The sequence below is a fragment of the Myotis davidii genome, unplaced genomic scaffold (assembly GCF_000327345.1).
Source record: "Myotis davidii unplaced genomic scaffold, ASM32734v1 scaffold580, whole genome shotgun sequence".
NCBI lineage: Eukaryota > Metazoa > Chordata > Mammalia > Chiroptera > Vespertilionidae > Myotis > Myotis davidii.
In genome coordinates, this window is record NW_006293313.1 from 1409109 (window position 1) to 1435584 (window position 26476).

The 26476-nt window shown below is 40.8% G+C and overlaps 1 protein-coding gene across 1 annotated transcript in view; it reads left to right on the plus strand.

The window, feature by feature from the left end:
* DNM3 (dynamin 3) overlaps positions 1–26476 on the plus strand; it is a 283200-nt gene that overhangs the window by 231638 nt on the left and 25086 nt on the right. Inside the window, exon 15 of the mRNA XM_015566069.1 lies at positions 22665–22829. Within this exon, the coding sequence (XP_015421555.1) occupies positions 22665–22829 (165 nt within the window). The remainder of the gene's footprint in view (positions 1–22664; positions 22830–26476) is intronic.

Consider the following 26476-nt stretch of genomic DNA (forward strand, 5'->3'; position numbering starts at 1 on the left):
ATGTGCCCCCCCCCCTTTTTTTTTTTTTTTTTTTGCCAAAAGGGTTATTATGTGGACTGAATGGCTCAACAAAACAGACAACACCACCTCCATTTTCTTATCCATGTTATTTACTGGGGTTTCCCTGAAGAAAGCTTAAGAATTCTTTCCCCGTGAGTCACTGACCAAGTGGTTGTTTTTTTAAATATAAACTTTCCCTCAGCTGGTCAGTTTGGAACAGTCTTCTCATCTTGTGTTCACTTCGGGCTGCTCGCCTTCATCTGTAAATGATCACGTCTGTAGCCAACTCGAGTGGCTTCCACTGGGCCAATTTCTTTCCATTTAACTCTCAAGTTTAAGTAATCAACAGCCCAGTCAGACAAGCGTCAGAGGACTCCGAATGTGACCTACATCAATTATATTTTCATTGCTTTGGCACAGCGCCCCTGCTCGGTTTAATTTCTGCTGGAATGAGTGAGATGGGAAATGGTGCTCTTTTTTTCACCCAAAATGGTTGGTGGCCTCCATGCCCAGGTCACGTTACTCTCTTACCGTTGTGAGTAGGTTAGAAGATAGTTGTCTCTACTCTTGTCTTCTTATTGAGTAAGAAGCTAGAATGACAACCCTTGCTAGAGCTTTCTAATTAAATATTGACACCTTAGCAAAGGTGTCAATATGCATGTTAATCAAAGTTAACTTTTTGCCCATGGAAACAGCCCTGTAATTGCAGTCTTCCATTCTACAGAAGCAATGTTGTTTTAGAGAACATTTCTGAACCCCTTCCCACCCACTCTCCCGGTGGCTATAAGCAGCCCTGCTGTTGCCAGCAGAGTGGTCTAGAGTCCCTGCTAATTACCTCCTTCCACAGCTTTTGATTTTGAGCCCAACTGATGGCGCCAGGGGCTGAACCACAGTCAGATCTACAGGCCCCGGATTTGCCAAGTGGAATCTATGCAGTTTGTTTCCTTTCTCACAGTGTTTTCATGATGGACTCAGCTCAAACTGGAAATAGACTAGGAATTAGTTCAAAATATTAATGGCTGATGGCATAAGTTTTGAGAAAAATAGCCACATGTGTGTGGAAGGGAATTGGAGGGGTGCGGGGGGTGTATAAGAGAATGAGGTGGGCGGGGTTGCGTACAGACATATCACAACATTTGTTTTTCTATAGATCTTGGCATTTTTAAAGTTATATTCCGCTTATGACACGAATACTGAAAGCTTTCAGAATATGTCCCATTTTATAGCCTCATAAAGATTTTATTCCATTGTCTGTTGATGACTAATGTGTAGGGTCTCCTGTCCAAATCAGATGTGCCTAGAATTTTAGCTAAACTGTCATCCTTTAAAAATATATCTTGGAAAAGAAAAGATAATTGTGCTCATAGAGGGAATAACAATTCTCCTTCCAGAAGATTCAGAGGAATTAGCCTGGGACTCCCGCAGTTAGTTATCTCTCTGTTTCATAGAAAATAATCAAACGCAAAAGCTTTAGTTTCATCACATTTTAAAATGTTTATTTCTTAAAAACTATTTTTCTTAGATGTATCTTGCTTTCTTATTTGAGGCTCCTTCTGAAAGGAAAATTGATTATGCTAGAGAAAAAAATGTTAGGAGACAAAACACTTCTCAGACAACTGTGACTTAAAGACTACATAAGAGAACTAAACATTTTGCCCCCTATCAGTTTGGCTCCATGGGCATTTAGGGTGGAATGGTCATAAATCAAGCATTTCAAAAATCTCCAAGGCAGAGTGAATTGAAATTTAGCTCTCAGTTTCTATATTGATAGGGAGTCAGAAAATTAGGCATAATTTTAAAGAGCAGAGAATCTAAACCAGGGGTGGGCAAACTTTTTGACTCGAGAGCCACAATGGGTTCTTAAACTGGACCAGAGGGCCGGAACAAAAGCATGGATGGAGTGTTTGTGTGAACTAATATAAATTCAAAGTAAACATCATTACATAAAAGGGTACGGTCTTTTTTTTTTTTTTAGTTTTATTCATTTCAAACGGGCCGGATCTGGCCCACGGGCCGTAGTTTACCCACGGCTGAAAACCATACATCACACACACAGACAGACAGACACACACACACACACACACACACACACACACACGCATACACGCACGCACACGCCCACACGCTCCTCATCAAATTTACCAAACATTTAATTGTAGTTGTGCCCTCTCAATTCCCTCATTCATTCCACAGCCATTTAGTTAGCGCCTTCTGTGTGTCTGGCCCTGTGTTTAGAGTTGGGTGCATAGTGTGAATCAATCCTGTTCTTAAAGAGATCCCAATCCACCAGAAGAGACTGATAAGAAAATCATTTACCATTACCTGGTAATGCTGTAATTGTTACATTAGGAAATAGAGATAAGGGGTACCTAATTACATTTTCCTACAAGCCAATATGTGGGTCAGAATATGCTTTGAAAAGGGAGTGATGTTTGAGATGACTATTAAAGGGTAAAATAAAAAATCTGGGAGAAAGCTGAGGTGAGGGGAGTGGATCCAGGTGGAGGAATGGTGTACATGAAAATTCAGAGAAATGAGAGTGTGCTGGGGGAACTGAAGAAGGATGGCTATGACTGCATGAGTCTGTATGAAGGTATACAAAGGAGGCTGAGGGGTGGGGACGGAGACAGAGGACCAGTCTTGCTGAGCTTTGTATGCCATGGACAGGAGCATTTCTCGTAAGAGTACTATGGGGTCATTGAAGAAATTTAAACCTGGGTTCATTTTTATATTTTAGTAAGAGTGTACTAGGGGTGAGCAAATTGATTACGACGTAGGGCTGAAGATTAAGAAACTTTGCAATAGAAAATAAATGTTGAAATGGGGACAGATAGACTACTTTCAATAAAATGACAGACCAGTTATCCTGGTGTACACACCCACACCATTATAGTTAAAATCGTGAATGTAAAATTTGTTTTCAAATGCCTTGCCAAAATGGATTGAGAGGAAAGGATCCCCAGAAGCCAGGAAATGATGTGAAAGTAAGAAACTTGAGATTGTGAGCAAGTGCAAAAGCTGGTTTCATCCCAAAGATTTCCCCCAAACTCTGGGGATGGTGAGCCTTCGTCATGGTGGCCAAAGAAAGCCTGGGAGCAGGTGTATAACTCAGGACAGCCCCAGTTCTAAGGAGTCTACTAGACTGTTACACAGCCTGGCACTATAAAAACTGCAACCTTAGCATAAGGGAATGCTAGAAATAAACCCATTGTCCAGAGGATGGTGCAATGAAATGATCCTTTATTGACCTTGGCACTAAATGGGAGGAGGGCAGTGGCGGAGACCTGCCTTCAGACAATATAACCACAAATCTGCCCTTACTTGAGTATAACGTCTGAATTCATGCTCGTGTGTTATGAGAAACCTCAAGTACAAAATTTCATTTTCCTGGGTTAGTAATACCCCAGAGAAACTAGCAGAAGCAAACATAAATTCCCTACGGGAAAATGCAAGTTTAACCCGTAGGTCTTGAAGACCTACGTCGGTCTTAAATGCAGGTCTTGAAGAACTCCCACTAATAGAGTTCCAATAATGAGGAGCTCACAAGGAAGAAAGGAAGGGGGATCAGAAGGAAACAGCCGCTGCTGAGAACCAAGAAAAACAACACACAGTGAAATCAGACCACTAAAGAAAAGATACTGGCATTATTAAGCACAGAAATAAAATTTCAATGTTTAATAAACAAAAGAGAAACTTGTAAGCATGAGCAAAAAGATCAAGCAGACTGGCGGGGAGAAACTTCTAGAAATGAAATATAAGCGTTGAAATGAAAAAAAATCAATCAAAAATTTCCGTGAAGCATATTAGACATAAGCCAGTAGAGAATTAGTGAACTGGACAGTCTGTGGTAATATGAATACACTGACCAAAATAAAGCTGAGACCAGAATAAAACCCACAAAGAAAAAAAATTGAGATCATAGTTAGAGTGAGTCTAACATCTATCTAATCAAAGTTCTAGAAAGAGACAGAGCATGGGGAAAAGGCATTAGTCAAGGAAGAAATAGCAGGATGTTCATAGCAGCACTGTTCATAATAGTGAAAATCTGGAAACAACCTAGATGGCCATCACTAGGAAGGCAAATGAATAAACTGTAGAATATTTTCATACGGGAATATTAGCATTCCAAACAAGTGAGCTACAGTACATCCAATCAAATGCCTGGGTTAACAATATAAGTGAAACAAGATTTGATAGAGACTATTCCCTCTTTGAAATTAAACATAACTGAAAAAATAACTCTTTAAACTCCATAGAGATGCAATAAAACAGTAATAGGAAAGTGAAAGAATGATGATTGTTCTCACTGATGGTTACATTGGGTGGCAAAGGCAGGTGAATTAGTTGGTAAAAGGCACCATATGCAAATTATTTTAAAAGATGTAGCTAATTCTTTTTGGTAATGAAAACATGGGTGCTTATTGCATTATAAAAATAACTAATTAAAAATCTAAACAAAATTGATCCATGCATTGACCAGTGATAAGAGTGTGCCATGAGGTACCCTGTATAGTGTGGTCATGCTGGACAAAGGGATGATTCACATTTTGGGTGGAACAGAGAGGGACAGTGTGAGATTGCATCATGCTACTCAGAACGATGCACAATTTAAAACTTATGAATTATTTATGTCTGGAATTGTTTATTTAATATTTTAAAACTTTAAGAGGTTGACCCTGGTTAACGGAAGGGAAACCAAGGAAAGTGAAGCTGCAGATGATGGAGGACTTTTTCATTGCTTTTCTAAACTGTGCAAACATGATAAACATAATAGGCAGAAATTTGTATATTTTTACCGTTCAACTAATCACTCTGCCTTCTTTTAAATAGAGAAGATAAAAATGAAAGCTATTATAGAGTGTCTTCCTTCTTCTGATTGGTTGTTGGCTGTTGACTTGGTGTTTCCACTCTACTTTAGGACTTTTTGGCATGGTAGTGATATGGTGAAGTTGCTCGAATTTTTCATACCCTTCCATTTTATCTCATTGGTGAGTGTATTTAATATAGGTAGACTATTCTTCCTGCTAGTGATGTAATATGCTGTTGATTCCAGGGAACTGGATTCCTTTTCTTTGCTAATTTATATCGCATTCAGACTTTTAGAAGATTGCTTAACTATCACTGTAAAACGAGAGAGAAAGAGAGTACTTAGCTTTGAGGAAAATAAATGTAAAAACAGTTCTCCAAGGAGCATAGCATTGCCCCAAAGTGGATTATTTTTCAGGATCTCAGGGACTGTGCCTTGCTACAGGACTGTTCAGAGAAGAAAACAGCTTTGGTTCTTACATTACACTTTCTTTGTGTAAAGGTGTTTGCTCTCCTTTATACAAGACACAATTCTTAAGATCTTTTCATGTCAGCAGGGAACTCATCTATCTGCACATCCATGGGTCCTGACGGCTGTTAACAGCATGGCGTGACACTGCTGAGCAGTTCAGGATGCAGGAGGGGGGAAGGAGTATCCTCCCATCGTTCCCAACTGAAACAACACCAGGGAATGTAGGCAGGCGGAGTAGAATTACCCAAAATGGCCCCGGCTGAAATTCCAAGTCTCCCAGAGACAAAAGTACTATTCACCTCTTCTTCCTCCGGATGCCTGAAATTCATTTGCATCCACTGACATCCTTTAAATTATTACCCTCCTGGGAAAATCTGAACCCCCTCAGAGAACACTTATAAACATTTAGTTGTTTCTGATCAGACCATCCTGTGGTATCCCAGCAAGGAGAAATCACAGCCAGAAATATAGCAAATGTTTCCCATCTACATTCTCTTCATTTCGGGGACTTCCTGCAGCAGCTTTAAAGTGGTCGGGATCTACTTTATGCTTTCATGGTCAAAATCCCCAAATTCGGGCTCCTCTCTGGACCCTTTCGAATGATAAATCTGAAAGAACTTCTTGTGTCCAAAGAAGATGTAAAATGGGAACAAGCAGGTTCCCAAAATTCAGCTGCATCGTAGTTGGCTTTCTGCAGATATCTATTAAAAACGTAATGTAATAAATTTTAGGTGGTGGTGTTTTTTTTTTGTTTTTAAGTAAAATTGTTCAGCAGCAAGAATTTAGCATTTTCAAAGCAGCCACGTGGTCTGTTGCCCAGGACTCCCTTAAAGATTATTTTGCAAGGCTGTTCGACATCTGTCAGCATTTTCAGCATAAACCATCAGCTCAGAAAAATTCTTCAGGCTGAAACCTGATACATCAGGTCTCAGCTCAGGACCTTTTATGTGTGTTCAGGAAAATAATTTCAGCTGTTTTTGAGTTAGAGCGATAGAAAAAAAATGTCATACGCCATTTCAAGACACACTCTTAGTTTATAGCTAGGTGAAAGGAAAACAGACTTCTCCCCAACTAACACAAATGGGAAACAGCTAAACCTTCTGAGAGCTGTGAAGGCTTCTTCACACCGTATTGCTGAAACAGCATGTCTTTATTGAAACTCTAGTGACCGCATTCTTGGTGGGACAGTATTTGGAACACTGCCCAGCTTTAATTCCGGAGGTCAGAATGTGCCTACCTCTTGGCAGCTGAAGATGAATGTCTTAAGTGACAAATTCCAACCCTTCAGCCCCACAGATCATTGTACAGCCAGAGAGGCTAATACAATAACCAGCAGCTTGCCAAAGGCACTGTGATCCACGGGTGGATTGTGGTTTTGCATGGCTTCGACATACATTACCTTGACGTCTAAAATTACTTCTCAGAGTCCAGCTGTGTGTGTGTGAGATACTGGACTTCATTCCACTGGGTGATCCCATGTAGCCCACTTACAGCAGGAGTGCACTTTTGAACCGAAAACTGTCACCACAAATCTATCTGTGAGTGCAGGAATTCGTGAAGAGTTCCAGTATCTGGTTTGCAAGGATTTGCCGATGAAGCTAGAGAGAATGAGTCTTAAAATTGTTACTGCATTCAAGATGGAAAAAGCATTGCAATGAATGAGCTCTTTGTATTGATATTTTTGAGTTGACTATTTGGAATGTGAACTTTTTTCCCTTTTTATGTGAATGTTAATTGGAAATAGAAAGCTACAGTCTGAGCAGCCCTGCAGCCTCCCAGCCTTCTGTGCCAGGTGTCTGTATTTTGGAACTTCTTGGAACTAAGGAATCCTAAATCATTACAGCATAACCCTCATGGAAAAAAACTTCAAAACTATATAAACAATTAAAACTGTACTAAAATCAAGCATATAGAAATAGAGATAGCGATAGATAGAGATATAGATATCTCCTTGACTTAATAGGACTTTCTTCCCCATAGAGAGAGGAAAATGTCTGCGTTTTCCTGGTTGATTTATGCTTACTGCATATTGAACTTAGAGTTTCAAAAGCTGAATTTCAGTTCTAGCCCTTCAACTAACGTTGGATGACCTTGGAAAAACTAGGCATCTTTTTTGACTCTTCGTTTCTGGAAAAGAAATTTCTAATGTCACAAAGCTGGTCAAAAGCTCAAAACAAGTTATATCAGTAGAACAATTTTCAAATTATACACCTCTACATGTATATAAACTATATGTTCATATTTATACAAATACTACACAGTACTGTTACTAGCATCCAAGGAAAGTAAAAGTGTACAGGTCATGGAATCCAAGTAAAACTTGGCACACACAAAAAAAATGGTGGTTAAGATATAAATTGCTGTGCATATAAGCATAACCAATGGACATAAGACACTGGGGGATAGGGGAGGCTAGGGGACTGTCTAGGGCGGGGCGGGGGGATGGACACATATGTAATACCCTTTGTAATAAAAATTTAAAAAAAAAAAGATATAAATTGCTGCCCTAACTGGTTTGGCTCAGTGGATACCTCTCATTCCACTTATTCATGGTTTACAAAGTGTCTTGTAAGATCAGTAACTATTCTGAACAGCTAATAATAGTGTCAATACATAGTAGTGCTTAACACATAATGATTTGATGGGCGTATGTTATATGAAACATTTTATTCTGAAGAAAAAGAAGAGACCTAGCACCCATCAGAGCTGGCCATCTTTATTATTCTAAACTGTACTAATCTTAGTAAAGGATCTTTACCATAGACATGTGGAGTTTGATTTTCAGCAGGCCTTTAGGCTAGCCATCTTGACTTGAAAACATCCAGAACTATCTGGGACAGTGTGAGAAGTACTATTTTAAATTCCTAATTGAGCTTTCAAGAAAGATGAGAAAACCCTGTGGTGTGGAAATAAAAAGGATCTGGAAAGTAGAGGGGTAAACCTGTGGTGAAGCCACAGCTGTCCATGGGGCACTGGCCATCACTACCTAAGAGCTTTGTGTTTATGCAGTTATATAGCCAATTTTGAACTCCCAGTGTGAGGACAGTGAACACAGACTTGGAAAGAGACGTGCACTACGATTTCTTGCATGCTGGTACAAGCCAGTTCCTACACATGGCTGGATGTATAACTGAGTAAGTTCCCAGAATGCATCAGAGAGAGAGAGACAGGAAATGTATATGAGCCATGAAGTACAGCCTGACATATGTTTAATCATCACTTCCAGAAAAGGATGAACATTTTCCTAGAATTGATGTAGGTCATGAATTCTAAGATCTAGCAACACCACAGGTCACATGCAGGTTCACATTGTAATGGAATTGTAGAATACCAAAGACGAAGAGACAATCTTAAAAGCATCCAGAGAAAAAGTAGAAATCAACTTCCAAGGAACAAGAATGAAGACTTCTTGAGAGCAACAATGGAAACCAGAAATAATGGAATAATCTTCCAACTCTAAAGAGAAACACGGTTGACCTAGAACTATGAAACCTAATGAACGTATTATTGTAAAGTTGGCGCATAATAAAGACACGCCAAATAAAAAAGAGTTCACCACAAATTGATGCATGAAAAAGGAACTTCTTAAAGAGCTAATTTTGGAAAAAGGAAAATCATCCAGAAGGAATATAGACAAAGAAATAGGCAAACATTCAGTTAAATCTAAGCCAACATACTAGTAAAAACAACAACAATAATAATGTCCGACAATTAAAAGTTATGTGAACAGTGAGTTTTATTTGCCACAAATACTAAACAGCTTATTATGCATTTTACTATACTACCACTTATGTAAACAAACAATTGAATAAATAATTGAATAAAGAAGGGGAAGCTCTTCTCTACAGCATAATTCCAGTTCATACATTTAGAAGTGAAGATAGAAGTAGAAAATCACCATGTGTCAAACATTGCAGTAGTAATGGTTTCTCTCAAGAATCACGTATGGATGCAAAAATCAGTAGGTGGAAGGTATGATGAGAAACAGGATGTTTACATAGCCTCCAAGTTTCATCCAAAGATGCATATTAATTTCAAAGTAACGTACCACCTGAATTTAGTAATGCGGAAACATCAGCTAAACACAAATTGAGAAATACTATAAAATAACTGGTCAGTATGCTTCAAAATTTCCTGACTGTTGATCGTGTTGTGTGTTTTCATAGGATGTTAACATTTTGAAGAATCTGGGCAAAAAGTATACTGAAATTCTTTGTATTCATTTTGTGGCCTTTTTCTATGACTGAAATATTTCAAGATGAAATTTTAAAAGTAAACAAAAAACAAAGACAGGGTTATGATCGTTCCCCTCAACCTTTCCATCCTTTGGAGAAAGACCGCTGACTAGGGCCCTCCTCTCCCATGTCTGTCCCGAGACATGGATGCGGGTGTCAGTAGAAGGGGCCACGTGCAAGGCTCAGAAGGAAGGAAACGTTTGAGCCTGCAGCACAAGGTCCCCACTGTGTCAGATCAGCATGGCGGAGGCTATTAAAATGCCATCTTGTTCTCCCTCCCACCCCTCTCTCTTCCTCTACCACCTCACTCCACATCCCAGACTACCTTAACCCTATTGGGAGGATATACAAGGAAAAGAAGAAGAAAAAAATAATGGATGGCTGTATTCCTTGGCACACGAATAATAGTTTCCCTTTTGGGGCTTCAAGAATAAAAAATGAGAGGCTTTAAATCTTGCTAACTTGCACAAGAATGTATGTGTGTGTGTGTGTGTGAGAGAGAGAGAGAAAGAGGACGGAGGGAGGGAGGGAGGGGAGAGAGAGATACTGAGACTCATGCATAGATAAAAATGTAAACTACCACCATGGAAAGAATGATTTTCAAAACCTAAAGCAGAAGAAAACATTATTCCAGAATAAGGTGGGTTAGAGGCCAGTGGGAAAAGACCAGCAGAGAATTTTGGCTAGAGCTGGGCGAATTAGGAAATCCCCTTTTCATAGCTAACTCTAAAGAGATGAGCCTTCATTGCCAAGATGTGTTTATCAAATGTCTGAGCTATCTCGCGGGCGTGAGGTTTGGTTTAGCTGTGTATGAGAGCTCTGTATTTTTGTTTTAGCGGAATCCCTGCAAGACTCTAAGCTCCCTCCCCTGACTCAGAGCAGAGGGAGTGCTGGCAGGAAGCCTGTTGCCATCCAGCTTTGCCTCTGAGCAGGGGCCCCTCAGCCTGATGCATTGCTTCTCACAGGCGAGTCCCAGACTGCATTTGTGAGATAAAATAAGTTGAAGTGAGATAAAATAAATTGAAGTGAGAAAAAAAAAATATTGCCATTGGTAATTCCTTCCACTTACAAAAAAAAAAAGTGGCAAAATTTCCAAGCTCGTCTGGACTCCCTTCTGAATCCAACAGGCTATGGAATTGGCATAAGGAAAAACCACAGAGAGAGGAGCCGGGTGCGAGTCCAGGCCACATGCCTGGTGCGCCTGCTTCGTTCTGGAGCATTCTGTGTTCCGTGAGCCGTCCTCTCTCGGGTCAATCGCTGGTGACTCAGACAGAGCCTGGGGCATCACAGAATTTACACTAAATATCGGATGGGCGTCTGGACACCTCCACCCCCACCCCAACATACACACTTAATCAGTCTCAAGTTGTTCAGCTTCCTCTGTAGGTGATGGGCCTGCTGGCTGCCGGTGTTGACTTTGGCTGTAGGCCCTCTAGACCAGCCAGCCCCTGTGTGAGCACTGTCTGCCTCAAGTGCTTTGGGGCGAGCTGCCTTCTAGAAGTCCTCTTGGTCTTCATTGTTTGGCCAGCCCTCCATTACTATATTTAAAATCCCTCAATCTGTGTTCTGTGCTATGACATAGTGAGATGTAGAAAATAGCGGCTCTGTGAATCGTGGAGAATGTTCAGTCTTCATTTCTATAATTTGGGATTAGGATTTTCAACCAATGTGGAACTTATAAAGTTGCTAAGTTTAAACCAGAACTTGGGGGTGGGGATTCATAACAAACTATTCTGCTCGTGCTGTTTTAAAGACTCCTGGTGTGGGTACCTTTTTATTTTTCGCTCACCATATGGTCTATTCAGAAAAGTTGTGTTTTTTTTTAAAGTAAAACATTAAGTAGCTCTTGGCAGAAGGTCAAAACCAGCAATGCAGGGAAGGTATTTAAAAGTTTTTTAAGTGTGGCTATTTGTATAAGCAATAACTGAACATTTCTTACGACTCGGGAGGACTGTTTTCACAGTCTTTCATGGAAATATTTCTAGGCGATTTCTGTGGCTCTTTTCCTTGAGCTCATTTATTTGCTTTTGCCTCAGAACAGAGCGTTTTAATGAGCAGTTTTATGAGCCTAACCTGCGTTCTGCAAGCTCCACATGACTGGATTCCTGTTACACATAACCTTTGCCCTATTTTCCATTAAAACACAAGACTTTCCTATAATCGACTCCGTGCTAAGACCTCAAAGGGGGGAAAAATGCAACCGATACTTTGGTCTGCTATGCAGACCCTGCGATTAGCATGTTTTTGAAATACTTGTTGTTTCCTCATCGTTTCCAAAATGATACGTATTAATATTCTAACCTCAGAGTCCCTTTCCTAAAATGCTTATACTCTCATCTGTTGCATGCCTTTACCACATCCCTCTGAGTAAATAGCTCATTCAGCTGTCTTGGTCACATCAAGGCAGGTACAAAGCACGATGAACTCCAAATCATTTTGGGAATATGAACTTTCAAAAAAAAAATAAACTGCATAGTCTCTCCATCTTGTATATAATTGCAGGGTCAGGCAGTTCCTTCTTTTACAGCCCTGACTCCTTCTGTTTGTGTGTTCATCCCAACGCAGAACAACGATTCCCCTCTTATACACAGGATCTCAGATATTCTTATATGGAATGGCTTCTTTTTCTCTAATCTGAAAAAAAAAAATCCACATTTGTTATCTTTTTCTTCCGGACCCCCTTCCCATGCTTTAATCCGTTTTGCTGATATGTGCTCAACATTCAGGTTCTCCCTTTCATTTAAGCAGGGAGCCCCACACAGGATGCGGGGCCCCTGGTGGGATCTGGGCAGCACCCAGAACAATGGAACCATTGTGAGCAGCCCCCTCAGCCCCCTCAGCCCCCTCAGCCCCCTCGGTCACGGTCACGCATTCCAGCCATGTTTGCCTCTTAAAACTACACTGCGGATTTAAGGTAGTCTGCGGTTCTTGTAACACCTAGCTCCTTTTTCTGCCCTGCCAGTCTGTCCTCATGTTTAAATCTTACTTTTTTTTTCTTTTTTAGGACAAGGAGGTTACTTTTTAAAACAGAATGAAGTAAGTTTAGGGCAAATGGAAGGAAATCGACTTCACATAGCAGGTTATAAACTTAAGGAACTCATTATAGTCCCAAAAGGTGGTACTGCAGGAAATGCAATGAATTCAAAAACCTCTTAAGCCCAATTTATGAATGAGATTCATAAATGGCTACTAAAACAGCCAGGGCTATGCCTGATTTTTACAATCGAAATCAGAGTTGCTGCAAACCCTCCCTCAGGAGATCTCTTGAGATCTGTCCAGAGGACTGACCTTGAGTCTGGCCATGGCGGGATTTCCTGACTGTCCTGTGATGGCCTTTCATCGGTCCCCCTAAGACCTAGACAGACTCCTCAGGCCTCTCCTGGGATAGGCAGTGTTTTGAAATGAAGACTCGAGGGAAGCTTGGTAACTTTTGCTTTACTGTTCAACTATCTGCCTACCACAGTGCCAATTATGACTGTCAGTTAGGGAATGGTGACGTCTGCCCAGTGGAAACTCGCTGAGATCACATTTGGATCTTAAAACGTAGATACTTTCTTTTATGTGAAGTCAGGCCCTCCTCCCTCCTGGGAATTGGCAGGCCTGAGACCCTAAATAGCATTTCCACCCCACCCTGCACTCCAGCCTCAGCAGAACCTTCGGGCCCCTGACCCCTTCTGCCTCTGCCCAGGCCCAGATGTCTCAACCCAGGACATTAAAAAAGACAGCTGCTCGGGCCTCAGCCAAAACCAAGTCAATCACCCATGGGTGGGGCCAGGCGTCCGTGCTCTTCGCAATCATCGCATCCTGTTCTCAGCAGCCACGCTGAGAGCCAGGTGGTGTTAGGAGCTGTCCTCAGCCTGACTGCCCTGCTCATCATCTCTGTGTCCTCTGGGGCGTCAGTCTGCACGGCCCCCACCTTCCTACCTAAAACATCTCCTAGTGATTACGGTGGACCTCCCAGCAATACACAACAATGCCAGGGCTACGTGCTGTCTGCTGTCTCTGTCCTTCCAAAACTTGGTGCAAAAATCTGGCCTCTTGTAAATTCATGATACCCAACACTTAATGGACCTTTGCCTCCTCTTCCTTAGCTCTTTGTTCACTCACCTGGCATGTCCTCCAAATATCATCTTCCTACATGTCACACTTTCTGCCAGGCCAGCATACCAACTCTTTTTTGGGGCGGGGAGAACATTAGGGCCAAGCCGATGAAGCAGCCCAATACCCTTATCTCCAACTTTGTTAAACTCAGATGTCACTTACCAGTAACTCATGTCATTTATGTCAGGTAATAAAAATGGTCTACCTCAATGGACCCCTTGCTCTGTGGAAGGCATGATGCTAAAGGTTACTCTTTATGAACTTAGCTGTTTATATCGTGTCTATCCGTAGGGAGAGGTTAGGCCAGACCTGGTGACAGAACAGAGAGGATGGAGATGGGTTCTTTCTGACGGAGATGGGTCCTCTCTCCCTTAGAGAATGCTGTGAAGCAAAGATAATTCATTAGCCTGGGGCCAGCATAACTACCCACCAGACGCTTCCTGATTTTTTGCTTCTCTGAATTCTTACAGCACCTATAAGCTCTACTAAGCAATGTGACAATGACCCACTTACTGTCTTATAATATGCAGTGAGACTGTGTATTAAGTGGGGCTCTCCAGAGAAAGAACCAATAAGGTGAGGGGGAGTGTGTGTGTGTGTGTGTGTGTGTGTGTGTGTGTGTGTGTGTGTGTGTTGAGAGAGAGACAGAGACAGATTTTTTATAAAGAATTGGCTCACATAATTATTGAGGTTGGAATTCCTATAATCTATAGATGGGCTGGCAGGCTGGAGACTGTAAGGAGAGTTGATGATCTGGCTCGAGTCCCAAGGCAGTTCGTGTAGAATCATGAAGAGCTGAGGTTTCAGAAGTCTGACAGGCTGTCTGCTTGAAGAATTCTCTCTTGCTGAGGAAAGCTGGTGTTTTTGTTCTGTTTGGGCCTTCAACTGATTGATACGGCCCACCCACATTGTGGAGGACAGTCTGTTATTCCATGGCCACAAATATAAAGGTTAATCTCATCCAGAAATACTGTCACAGAAACACACAAAATAATGTGTACAACAAATACCTGGGCACTGCCAAGTTGACACATAAAATCAACCATCACAGGTTGTTAATGTTTATCCTTATTTTAGCTGTTCCCATTTTCTGGAGATTTTTCTCTTTGGAAATATCCCAGTTACTATTTTGCTATTCCAAAGAAATGCTGCGATTTTTTTTTTTCCACTAAAGAAATTGGTTTCAGTTTATTCTAATCTCAGTTGTTTTTAGAGAAAGGGTTTTCTTTATAACAATGTTAAGTTTTAAACAAACACGGATATTTTCCCCAATAGTTGATACTTGAAAAATCATCTTGGCCCTTTCAAAATTACTAATATCTGAAACCAAAAATGATGATGGGAGAGGTGATTCTTTTTAAAGAAACCATTTAAATTATTCTGTTTAGACCATGATTTGTTTGGATGAAAGATTATTTTATGGTAAGCAACCTCCATATATAAAGATTGAGACCTTCCAAAGATAAATATTCATAGTTTTAGAAAAATTCACAGTAAGATTGCTTAAATAGCAACATTCAAAATGTGTTTAAAATATTTGCTATATGAATCTTTTTATTAATGAACTTACCTGTTATATAAAGCAATACAGGCCTTTAGACAGATTAAAAGGTAGATTGGAATTATTGTCCTCAGGACACAGTCCATAAGTCTTCAGATTTTCCTAAGAATACTAATGCTCTCATTGTTTTTATTTTTTTACATTTGCAGATAAAAGCAATTGTTTCAATGCAGCTTAAATGCAAATACAATGACTGTCAGTTATACGTGGGAAGTCCTCCCACTCCTTATTCCTCAAATCCTCCTTATTCCTTGCTGTCATCACCCAATTCTTTATTACAGACTTAGCCATACTCTGGCACCACCCAGAAATATATTCTCTCAGGCAGCCATTGGGCTGAATGACAGTTTAAAAAAAATTGAGTTACATCAAATTAAGATATGTTTGTTGTTCTTTTTAATCAAGTTAGTATCTTTAAAATCCTGAGGGCTTTTTTAAAAAAAATGGCTGTCTAATTTACCATTAACCTTAAATAGTTTTGTAATGTTTATTATGATGCCGATGAGCTATGAAAAGAGACTAAAAAGTATAGGAAGAATAAGAAGATAATAACAGGTATAGGAACGGAATCCAGGAAGAATAAAGATGAAAATAACATAAGCAGCCCTAGTCAGTTTGGCTCAGTGGCTAGAACTTCAGCCTGCAGTCCAAAGGGTCCCAGGTTTGATTCCAGTCAAGGGCACATACCTTGGTTGCAGGCTCCTCCCTGGCCCGGGCCCTGATCAGGGCTCATGCAGGATAAAATCAATTGATGTGTTTCTCTCACATCAATGTTTCTCTGTCTTTCTCTTTCTCTTCCATTCTCTCTAAAAATTAATGGGAAGAATATCCTCAGGTGAGGATTAAAAAAATAATCCTATATAATAAAAGGCTAATGTGCAAATTGTGCACTCAACTGGGAGTTCCACCAGGAGTTCAACCAGGGAGCAGGGCCGGCCAGCCAACCACCACGGCCCCATTAGGGGCAGGCTGGCTGGACCCCACCCGTGCATGAATTCATGCACTGGGCCTCTAGTAATAATAACAACAACAGCAATAATGAACAATTCAAAATAAACATTTCTCTTTGAAATTTAAAGAAAAAGAAAATAACATAAGCAGACAACATTGGTCCTGCCTGCTATCTTAGTGGTTGTCTACTGAATGACCTGGACCAGATTAGCTCAGTGTTTTCTCCTGTATTATGGATGTTTCTTGCATTTGGAGATGCACAGAGATGCCCCCTTAGCTTCCCAGCATCTTGACTACAATCTGAGCTCGTATCTGTAGACCTCAGACAGAGTCAACAAGATCTTTATATCCATTGAAATACTGGTATAATCTGGATGCAAATAGTTCTTTATCCTGCTCAGGCCAACTCACAGCTACAGGGAGAACCCACTTTTAGGAATTCAAGAGATCCTACGGATAGCAACACCCCAGTTATCTGGGGAGCAATCTGTTGAGTTCCTTCTGAAACTGAAATCCAAGCCCTCTGGAAATGTGGGTTTTCCTTCATTTATTTCCCAATTTTTAAGAAGCTCCCCCTACATGGAGGGAACTGTGCTAGGCACTACGGGTAAAGTAATGAGCATGTTCCCTTGTCCCAGTCTGCAATCTCTCCGACTCCTAAGGTCCAGCTCCAGTGTTGCCATCCGTAGAGACTCCCTGAAGCCCACCCACCTGAGCTCATGGCGGTGCCCTCCCTGCCTGAGGATGGCTCCTGAGCCAGGCCTGCCTTCTTAGGCGGCCTTTGTATCTCTCCCAGCCCCCTGGGACTCTGAATAAATACTGCCTATTTTACTGAATGAAATACCTGTCACAGTCTTCCTTGGAAATATTTCTGGGTGATTTCTGTGGCTCTTTTCCAAGTTTGCTCACCTGCCTTTTTGGCTTCTGACATCAGGGGTGGGAGTGAAGAAAGGTTTTCGGTGAAAATATCTGTCATGTGAGGCTGGAAAATGCAAACTGTGTTGCATTTGTGTACATTTTCCACACTCATTTTAGGCATATTAGAAGGGGCAATTACTCCTTCTTTCTAAAAATCGAAAAGTTTAAATTTGCATTATGAATTCTGTGACTCCCCATCATATCCAGGCTGCTATCAGAAGGCTTAAGATTTACATATGACCGCATATCTACTAGTATTTCTAAAAGCTAAAGAGAATTTCAAATGGTTTCATTGGTTATTCTGGAATGCTGCATCTTTTTCAAGTGTTGAGACTTACAGTTACCATGGTAACAGTATTTTCATAACAGTGGCCTGATTCACCACAAAAAAAAGTTAAATGATGTGTTTACTCTTTGTTTAAGGTAGTGAAAAATGGCATAACAATAAGATGCTTGAAAGGGGGCAAGCTTTGGCTATCTGTGAAAATCAGTTTGTAGATGATCGGCCACTGCTGCCCACTGGTGAGAGGATTTGCCACAAATCCCCATTAGCTCTGTAGTAGGTTTTTGTACATATTGGTGCCAGGGTACTTCGGATTTCCATCATTCCATTTTTAAAGAGTTGCAGTCATCAGCCTTATTGGATGGTTTCAGTGATCCTCAAAGATGCCTGTGACATAATGCAATAAGAGATTTAAGGAAAGTAACCAAATCACATGAAAAATACACATCCTGGTCAAGCCTAGAGCTGCTGCAATGGATGCTTTAAGGTTTGCTGGAAATTATTTCTAATTTGACTATTTCGTTCTCTCACCTCTTAACATATTAAGTCTTTAGGAGAAAGCTTATAAATTTAAATTTTGTAAAACAGCTTGCTTTTGAATGCTGTGCAAATGGTTTTGTAGGAAAGTTGGGGTATCCATTTTTATAAGCAGTTTCACATTTATAAGGCTGTTATTATTGTCTTATTGTTTAAGTTGCATTAGGCATCTCCAAAGCTATTAGGAAAAAAATGCAATAGGAAGGCCTACCCATTGTATTTTTCAGAAGAAAGCTGGTTTTCACAATATTATTCACATTTTGTAAACAGCTTCAATGAACCTGCTCATAAAAGGTTAAATGTTTGCAGACCATTCTTTTTTGCCTCAAAGATCAGAGACAAATTACTATTTTTATTTTACATTCCCTTGATGAGGATAATGCTAAACATCTGTTATTTCAGTGCTTAGACTGCAAAGAATCCTATTGCAATCCTGTAATTTAAACAAAGAAAAAAATACAGTTATACACAGTGTACATGCAGAAAAGAACAGGAGAGAGGATTTGGTTAGAACTGACTGGGGTTAGAGAAAAGCAAAAGTTTGCTGTCTGCAATTACTCAGTTAAAAGAAAAATTGCATCTATGTACATTTTTTGAATTCATCTTAGGCATATTGGAAGGGGCAATTACTCCTCCCTTCTTTCTAAAAATCAGAAAATAGATTAAATTTGCATTCTGAATTTCGAATCCCATCATATCCACGCTTTTATCAGAAGACTTAAGATTTGCGTGTCTACTAGTATTTCCAAAAGCTAAAGGGAATTTCAAATGGTTTCATTGTTTTTTCTGGAATGCTTTTTCTTTTTTAAGTGTTGACACTTTCTCTATTCAGGGTTCTCCATTCACTCTGACACTGCTTAATTGCATCCGGTTTCAAAAAGTGAAAGTGAGGGTCTTTTGCATATTTTGGTATGCAAAAAATAAAGCAAGACTGAATGCTAATAGTGTGAAATGGAGAAATTCAGTGTACTGCTATGAAAATGTGGTGATATAATTTTCCTGGTGTTCATATTCCTAGAGGTTCTTTTTCATAAATACTATTTATTCTGCTTTTCATTCAGTCATTTATTTTTTGCAAATGTCAGTACTTCAGGGACATCTTTTCTTAGAAACTCATTTTGCATTATTTTATCTGCGAAACCAACTTGTATTATGGGTGTTGCACCATTCCATAATACTTCTTGACTTTTTTATATATAAGGAAAAGTAGAAATTGGTTTAACATTGCATTCGTCTTAATTCTATTGAATAAATCAGCTCTCAGAGCCTCAACATGTTCTTCTATAGGTTGACAAAGTGGTAGCCGCCTCCTGAGGTTGTGGATCTTCTATGTAAAGTGTTTAGCACAGTCCCTAGAACAAAATAATGTTTCTGAGAGGTGTGGTGTGTTAATACCGAAATGCCGTCACCCCCCACTGCTAAATACAACAGCAGAATTCCATTATGTTTCAGAGGAGAGATGAATGGTATTGTATCCATTATGAACATTTCTTTTCCTTATGTAAAAGATGTTTTCCTCACAAAGCTGCAGGTCATCTGCTCTCATTTATATTCATAACTTCTTAATCATTTTATCATTCTTACTATTATCAAGTAGTAGGGGATCCAAACTCATCAACTTGGAGTTTCTCTGGTCTCCAGTCTCTCTAACAAGCAGTCACCCTTGGATACTCTGAAATGCACTGGACAACTTCCTTCATTTAGGCCAGTGGTTCTCAACCTTCCTAATGCAGCGACCCTTTAATACAGTTCCTCATGTTGTGGTGGCCCCCAACCATAAAATTATTTTCGTTGCTACTTCATAACTGTAATTTTGCGACTGTTATGAATCGTAATGTAAATATATGATATGCTATATGTGTTTTCTGATGGTCTTAGGTGACCCCTGTGAAAGGGTTGTTCGATCCCCAAAGGGGTCACGACCCACAGGTTGAGAACCGCTGATTTAGGCAAATCCCTCAGTGGTTTTTTTTAACAACTGCAATTTATTCTCCATATATTAGCCAGTTGAATAAAAGTGTTTCAAATTATGCCATCTCTTTAGGCTTAAGCCCTTCAGCTGATTCCCACTGTCCTCGGAATAAATTTAAAACTCCACTATGGACAGTCTATTACATGAAATGTCTGCCCACTCTTCAATGCCATTTCTCCATAGCCCCCAACATTTCAGGCACATGGGCTTCTTGTCATATTTTAATGTATTCCAAACTTTCCATAGTACAGATATTGTCATATTTTACTTCTTTCTCTGTCCTTCCCCTATTCAACACACACCTATACCTCTCCCCACCCTTTTCATGGCTAATTCCTTTACATACTGCTGGGTCCTTTTCTATATATCATATTCTTTTTTTTTCTTTTTTCTTTTTTAATTGTTTTATTGCTTAAAACAGGGGTCCTCCAACTACGGCCTGCCGGCCACCTGCAAATACAAATATTGTTTTGTTTTTTTTCTTCAAAATATCTCTTACCCACCCCCCCAACCCTCCCCGGCCTTTCCGCTGTAGTTTAAACTCCTGCTTCTCCTTCTCCCATGCATCAGGTTCTGTGCTGAGAAGGGGAGATAAACAAGACCCCAGAGACTAATGGAGGGAAGCATGAAACTAGGCTGGATATTAAGTAATAAAAGTGAGCACAAGACACAGATGAAGTCCATTGTGGGGAGTGGGGGTGGGCGTCTGAGGGCCATCGGGAGCTTATCTAGAAGGAGTGGTGGTAGACCAGGGCTTGAAAGATGAAAAGTCTTCACAGGTGAGAGGAGGGGATCCCAAGGGGCCTAGCTTACAGAAAACTTATATAAAAAGCATACCCTTTGCCATCTGTATATTGAATTAAAAATGTTTTATGCTCACATTGTTCACCTTAAATTTTCATGCTGTGTGCTGAGAGTCAAGCAGCTCTCTCTTATCCCATGAATGTTCAGAAAGGAAAGAAGGAAAACTAACATTTATTTATTGAGCACCCACAATGCCCTTGGCTAGGTCATAGCATATACATTGTTTCATTTAGCTTCCGAAAATTTGCCAGGGAAGCATATCCCCATTTTAAAGACAGGGCAGCTGAGTTTCAGTGACATGAAGTATACTAGTAGCTGAACTGTGGCCACACAGCCAGGAGGTGATAGAGCCTGAATTTGAACCTCAAGCTTTCACTTTCAAAGGCAAAACCCTCAGAACCACACTGTAGTGGCCACTGATTCTTAGAATTCACGCTCAGCCTGGAGCACATATGTTGTGGTTTTTTGCCCAGGAAAGAAATTTGGGGATATGAGTGGCTTTTCTCACTGCCATGGCTGACCTTTCCTTTGTCACTTTACCTATTTGTCCCAGATTCAATTATGCTTATATCACAAGTTAATAAGTGAAAAACGACATAATACTTGATTTAATTAGTTCAGCAGCCAAAGACCATTAAAAAAAAAACAGTATTGGGGAACAGATGTCATTGTTGAAACTTCCACTCCCCTATCTTGCGGTAGTAGCTGTAAGATGCCTCAGAAATGTCCTTGAAGTATCCTTGAAGCATGGGGTCATACTCTCAAGACTGAAAAATGACTTGTGTTTTAGAGTGAGCACATATTATTTTAATATTTTTTAAAGTATTGGATATTTCTGAGCAAGGGAAGCCTATGTAAATGATGAGAACCAATTTCTATCTTTGTTGTTGTTGATTTTGTGGCCTTCACATATGCATATTGATTCAAAGGAAAAGCTTGTCATTTATAAATCCATTTAAACCGTTTAGCACAGTTCTTTTCCTAGAACGGATTGGATGATTGAAAGCCTGGCAGATCAAAGTATATACATATCCAAGGAGAAGTATTTCATGTTCACATTGGAAGCAATAAATTATCCCCCCCCTTTTTTTGCATTTGTAATTAAATCTTTCCAAATGCTAGAAAGCAGCCAGACCACTAACAATATTTGTATCATGTTCTGGGGCTTAGCTGGTTCAACCTGACTTGAAATGGAGACCATTTGTTCTAAAATGATTTCAGTGCCAAGCCAATAGGTCAGCGTTTAATGACGAAGATGCCATTCCAGCCCAACCTCTGGTGGGGAAGCCAAAATTAATTAACTCAAGTCCCGCTGTATAGAAAACAGATGCTTTTCTCCTGTTGCACAAATAAAACCTTTGAGCATAGATGTGTCCTATTTTTCTCAAAGAGTAACAAGTTGGAAGTTAACATTGTACGTTTTTCACAGTGGAGCCAGCCTTGGGTAGTGATGACAGAAGCCTGAGTTTACATAGCGAATTCCAGCAAGTGCATGGAAAAGTGAATTATCCTCTATATCTCTTATTTTGGGTCCAGGCCAGGCCTAGGAATTCAGTTTTAAATCTGGGCTGATCCAAATGCTGATCCATTTCAGAGAGACCTGGGAGTCAGTTCCAGAAAACACCAAGGTTATTTCTAATCTACAGAATCCCTGGGGACCCCTCCCAGAAGTTTACATCTGCACATGTTTGGATTCCGTTCTTGGGCCAGCTTGCAAATGGCTTATGGTTAGATTGCTCTCTAGAGGGATGTTGTTAGGTGCGCTGTTTATCCGGTTATTCATCTCAGCATTCATTCAGAATTAGAATACTTGCTTCTCCTAGACTGTGACAGACTACAGGAGGACTAGTAACTGCCTGGTTATGATCTCTTTTTAGAATTAATGGCTGTGCGATAAAGATGTTACCAGCTCATCATGTAACTACAAGTACAGTAAACAGAAGCTGATCATCTGATTATGTCTGGTGTTTTTCTTTCTTCTAAACGAACGTGAAATAATCCATGTTTCCTTTCCTTTCTGATAGACTGAAAATGATGAGAATGGCCAAGCAGAGAACTTTTCCCTGGACCCCCAACTGGAGAGGCAGGTGGAGACCATTCGCAACCTGGTGGACTCCTACATGTCCATCATCAACAAATGTATCCGAGACCTAATTCCAAAGACGATAATGCACCTGATGATCAATAACGTAAGTGATTAGAAACCCTCTCACTTTCACCTCAAACCCTTCCTACTATGGGCATTGCTCACATTCTCTTGAGTCTCCTTGTGATATATTCTGGATGGTTTAAACACCTACTGCGGGTTCATTATTTTCCATGACAAGTTGTAAGTGGCCAACCAGTGAAAGAGAACTGAGGAAAGAAATGCGAAACTCCTAGCTACAATGCTACGGTGTTCCCTATTGGATCCTAAAACTGGTTCTGCTGTAGACTCTGTTGGCCTAAGACACCTCACTGAACTTCTTTGGGTGTTTCCTCCATATGTAAAACACTGCTCATAAAATGCACCTGGTTTAGGGACTTATTCCATTAGATAGTATATATGGAAGTACTATGAAAAATTTAATTATAAGAAGCTATTATGGGTGCCTATTGAAGAACTTTAATAGCCTTTATCCATATTTCAAGACTCCTTTCAAAATCATTTTCCTAAACATGACACTCCATTTGTTGTTCATGCATGCATTCCTCAACTGTCAGAAGCTCTAAGCACTCATGTGAACACTCTTGTTTTTAGCTCTTATCTTCACACATACTTCTCGTGTTCAAACAAGGTTAGTGGGATGCTTTGAAGTATCAGGAGCAGGTAAGCAGTATATGGAAAACTTGGAAACTCTGAATTGTGTTCTTAAGCTTGTTCAACGGCCTGCTGTGTGACTGGATGGAAATCGTTTTGCCCGTCTGAGCTGAAGTCACTTCTAAACCCACAGTAAGAACACCAAGCTGCCTCACGGAATTGTCAGCGAACATAATGAATGGGACCATATGCCATTTTGAAAAATATAAAGTACTAAACAAATAGTCTGTGTATTTTTAAAATTGCCCTCTTAACTTTGCTTGAGCGAGTTCAGGTTGTTCTGCCATGGTATATCCAGGCCCTTGCTTATTTAAACATTTCCCTGATTGAGTATCATTTATCTTCTCACTGTTTTGCCGAGAGTCATTAGGGCCGCCATCGGTTCAAACGCTGCTTTGCTCTGCACTGTATTCAATCATCAGCACAGGAAATAGCGCTTCCTGTCTAGAGCTACAAGAAGTAGCTGGACACAAATTAGTTAAAAGGAGAAAAAAGACCCTATTGCAAATCTGTGCCACTTTCACCTTCTCAAGAAAAACACACACACACACATACACAAAGAAATGTGGGTAATTGCCCTGGCTGGCTCCTCCCTGATGAGCTTGCTTCCCTAGTGAAATGGCTACACCCCACCTAGCGGGCAGTAGCCATGTGGGGAGAGCTCTGCTCAGTGTCCAAGAGAGACCTCACATAAAAGTCATGGGGATGTCCACTTCAATCAAGGCACCAGGTCAAACGTTGAAGCAGAGGCTCACAGGAATATGAAAAAGTCACAGAACGCTGGATTCTTACGAAATTATGGTTCTCTTTGTGTGAAATCCAACATTTCATACCAATCTGAAGACAGTTTTCCATATCTAGGACACCTGCTTTTCTTTAAGTATCATTTTACCCACTTTCTTACTATGTATGTAAAAATAAGTATGGTTTTATATATTGTTTAAATTATGTATATAATTTTGTATATGTGAAAAGTGTAAACACCCTCTTCTCCATGGACTCATACCCTCACGGCATCGTGGTGTGCCATCGTCTCAGCCCTTTGTGCCTGTTCCAGAGCGCCCTGCCGAGTACAAGGAATAGGGACGTGGTGAGTACTCAGCACGTGCCACCCACGGTTGGTTTTTGATTTGATTTGAAGTGAAGAGAGCTTCAAGCGAGAGAATTAACCAAAGAATCACAACCAGAAAAGGAACACGCTGACTCCTCATTCTCAATTCCATCCACTCACCCCTGTGGCTTCTCCAAATGCCTTTGGGTGGCAAAGCTAAATGTCCTGCAAAACCAATGGTGGCCTCACACGGGTCCCCCCTTTGTGGACTGTCCCCGTGGAACGCGGTGCTGCGGCTTGTCGCCTCTGACATGAGCACGGCCACTCCGCCTCCTGAAAAAGAATGTGTTTCAGCCAAGTTTCCTAAGGCTCAGAGTTCGGTGGGCAGTTTCCTTTGAAAGTTTACATTAAGTGCTCTGCCACTCAAGTCTCCATATGGAATTGTTTAAGAAGTTTAAAGCCAGCAATAAATGCCTCGCCTCAGACATACTGTAAGCCTTTGTCTATTGAAATGTAGCAGCTGTTTCATTGCTTAAACATACCAGGTAACAGCGACACAAAGAAATAGCACATTTATGACAGGCGGCCACTCTGGATGGGCTGCAGTCAAAAGCAGAGTTTGGTTCAGGAATTGAAAGTGAACGCACACGTGGCACCCCATGGCTCGCGCATTTGGGCAGCCTTTTCTCGGTAGCTCCCCCACCAGAAGTTTTCCACCAGAGAATGACGAACGTGGGCCCAGCTTTGTTCTAGGGAAGTGTGTGGCAAAGTGGCACATGATGCTGGGACTGAACCCACAAAACAGCCGCACGTTGGGTACTCACATTTTATAACAAAGGGTGAAACTGAGGCTTTGAGAGGTTAGTTTATTCCAGACCGCACAGCTGGAGTTGGCCGAATCGTGATGAAAACCCAGGTCTTCTCATTCAGTCGGATCTTCTCTCGAGTTCAGCAGCAGAAAATGCATATGGCACGGTTAGGAAAACCATAAGTCAACCTCTTCAAAGTAATGGGCTCCGAACCCCATGGCTTACGCCTGGGGTCTCTTCTCAGAGGTCCATATGCCATGAAGATTTAATTAGGGTTTGTTGAAATACGAGAAACAATATTTTAAATCTAAATAATTTAAAACATTGTTCCTCATATTTCAACCAGACCAGATAATGCAAAATAGAAGGTGAAGGTTTTATGAAACTTTTGAAGAACCAAATATGGAATCTAGAGGCCTTTCACCCGTGCCCATGGACTGCGGCCAGGGCTCCTGGTCCCTGGAGACTACAGCCCCTCTCCTGGGCGGCTGGCACTCCAGTGGAAAATGAGTAACACGTGCCCTCGTTTCGAAGCTGACCATCACTTTAATGCCCATGGAGCAGAGTGTTATTTGAAATGTTCATCATGTGAGAGGAAAGTGCATCTTAAAATACCAGAGCACGGATTTGTTTCCACGGGTCAAGAACTCAGCACCCTTCTGCAGAAAGAGATCCCGACCAGGCCCCAAAGGCCCCCCACCCCTGCTCCCCGACCCCCATCACTCCTCAACAGGGGTGACGCTCTTGGCTTCTTACAGTTCTGCCTGTCCTCAGACTTTGGGATCTCACAGGACAGAATCTCACAGCCATTTAGTGTCTAGTTTTTTAACACAACATGGTGTTTGTGAGTCAAAGGATGTGACTTTTTAAACAAGGAAAACATTGTTGGTCTTTAGCCAAACTAAATCCCTGGAAGACGAAGAAACGAGAGAATTGTGAGATCTCAAGGATTCACAAAATACTAACCAAGTTCCTCTCCAGACAACGCATCCTCGGGCTGCCAGTTACGTTTTCATGTGTCTTTGTGTGAACAAGAGCCCCCGCCGTGTTCCACACTGTGGCCCTTCCGTCTAGAAACAAAGAGATTTTAAGGAAATGGTCTCCTTGGTAACGATATTGGATGAAAACTCTAGAAATGTCTCTTCTATGTGTGGAGGCTTTAAAACGGTCTCAGCT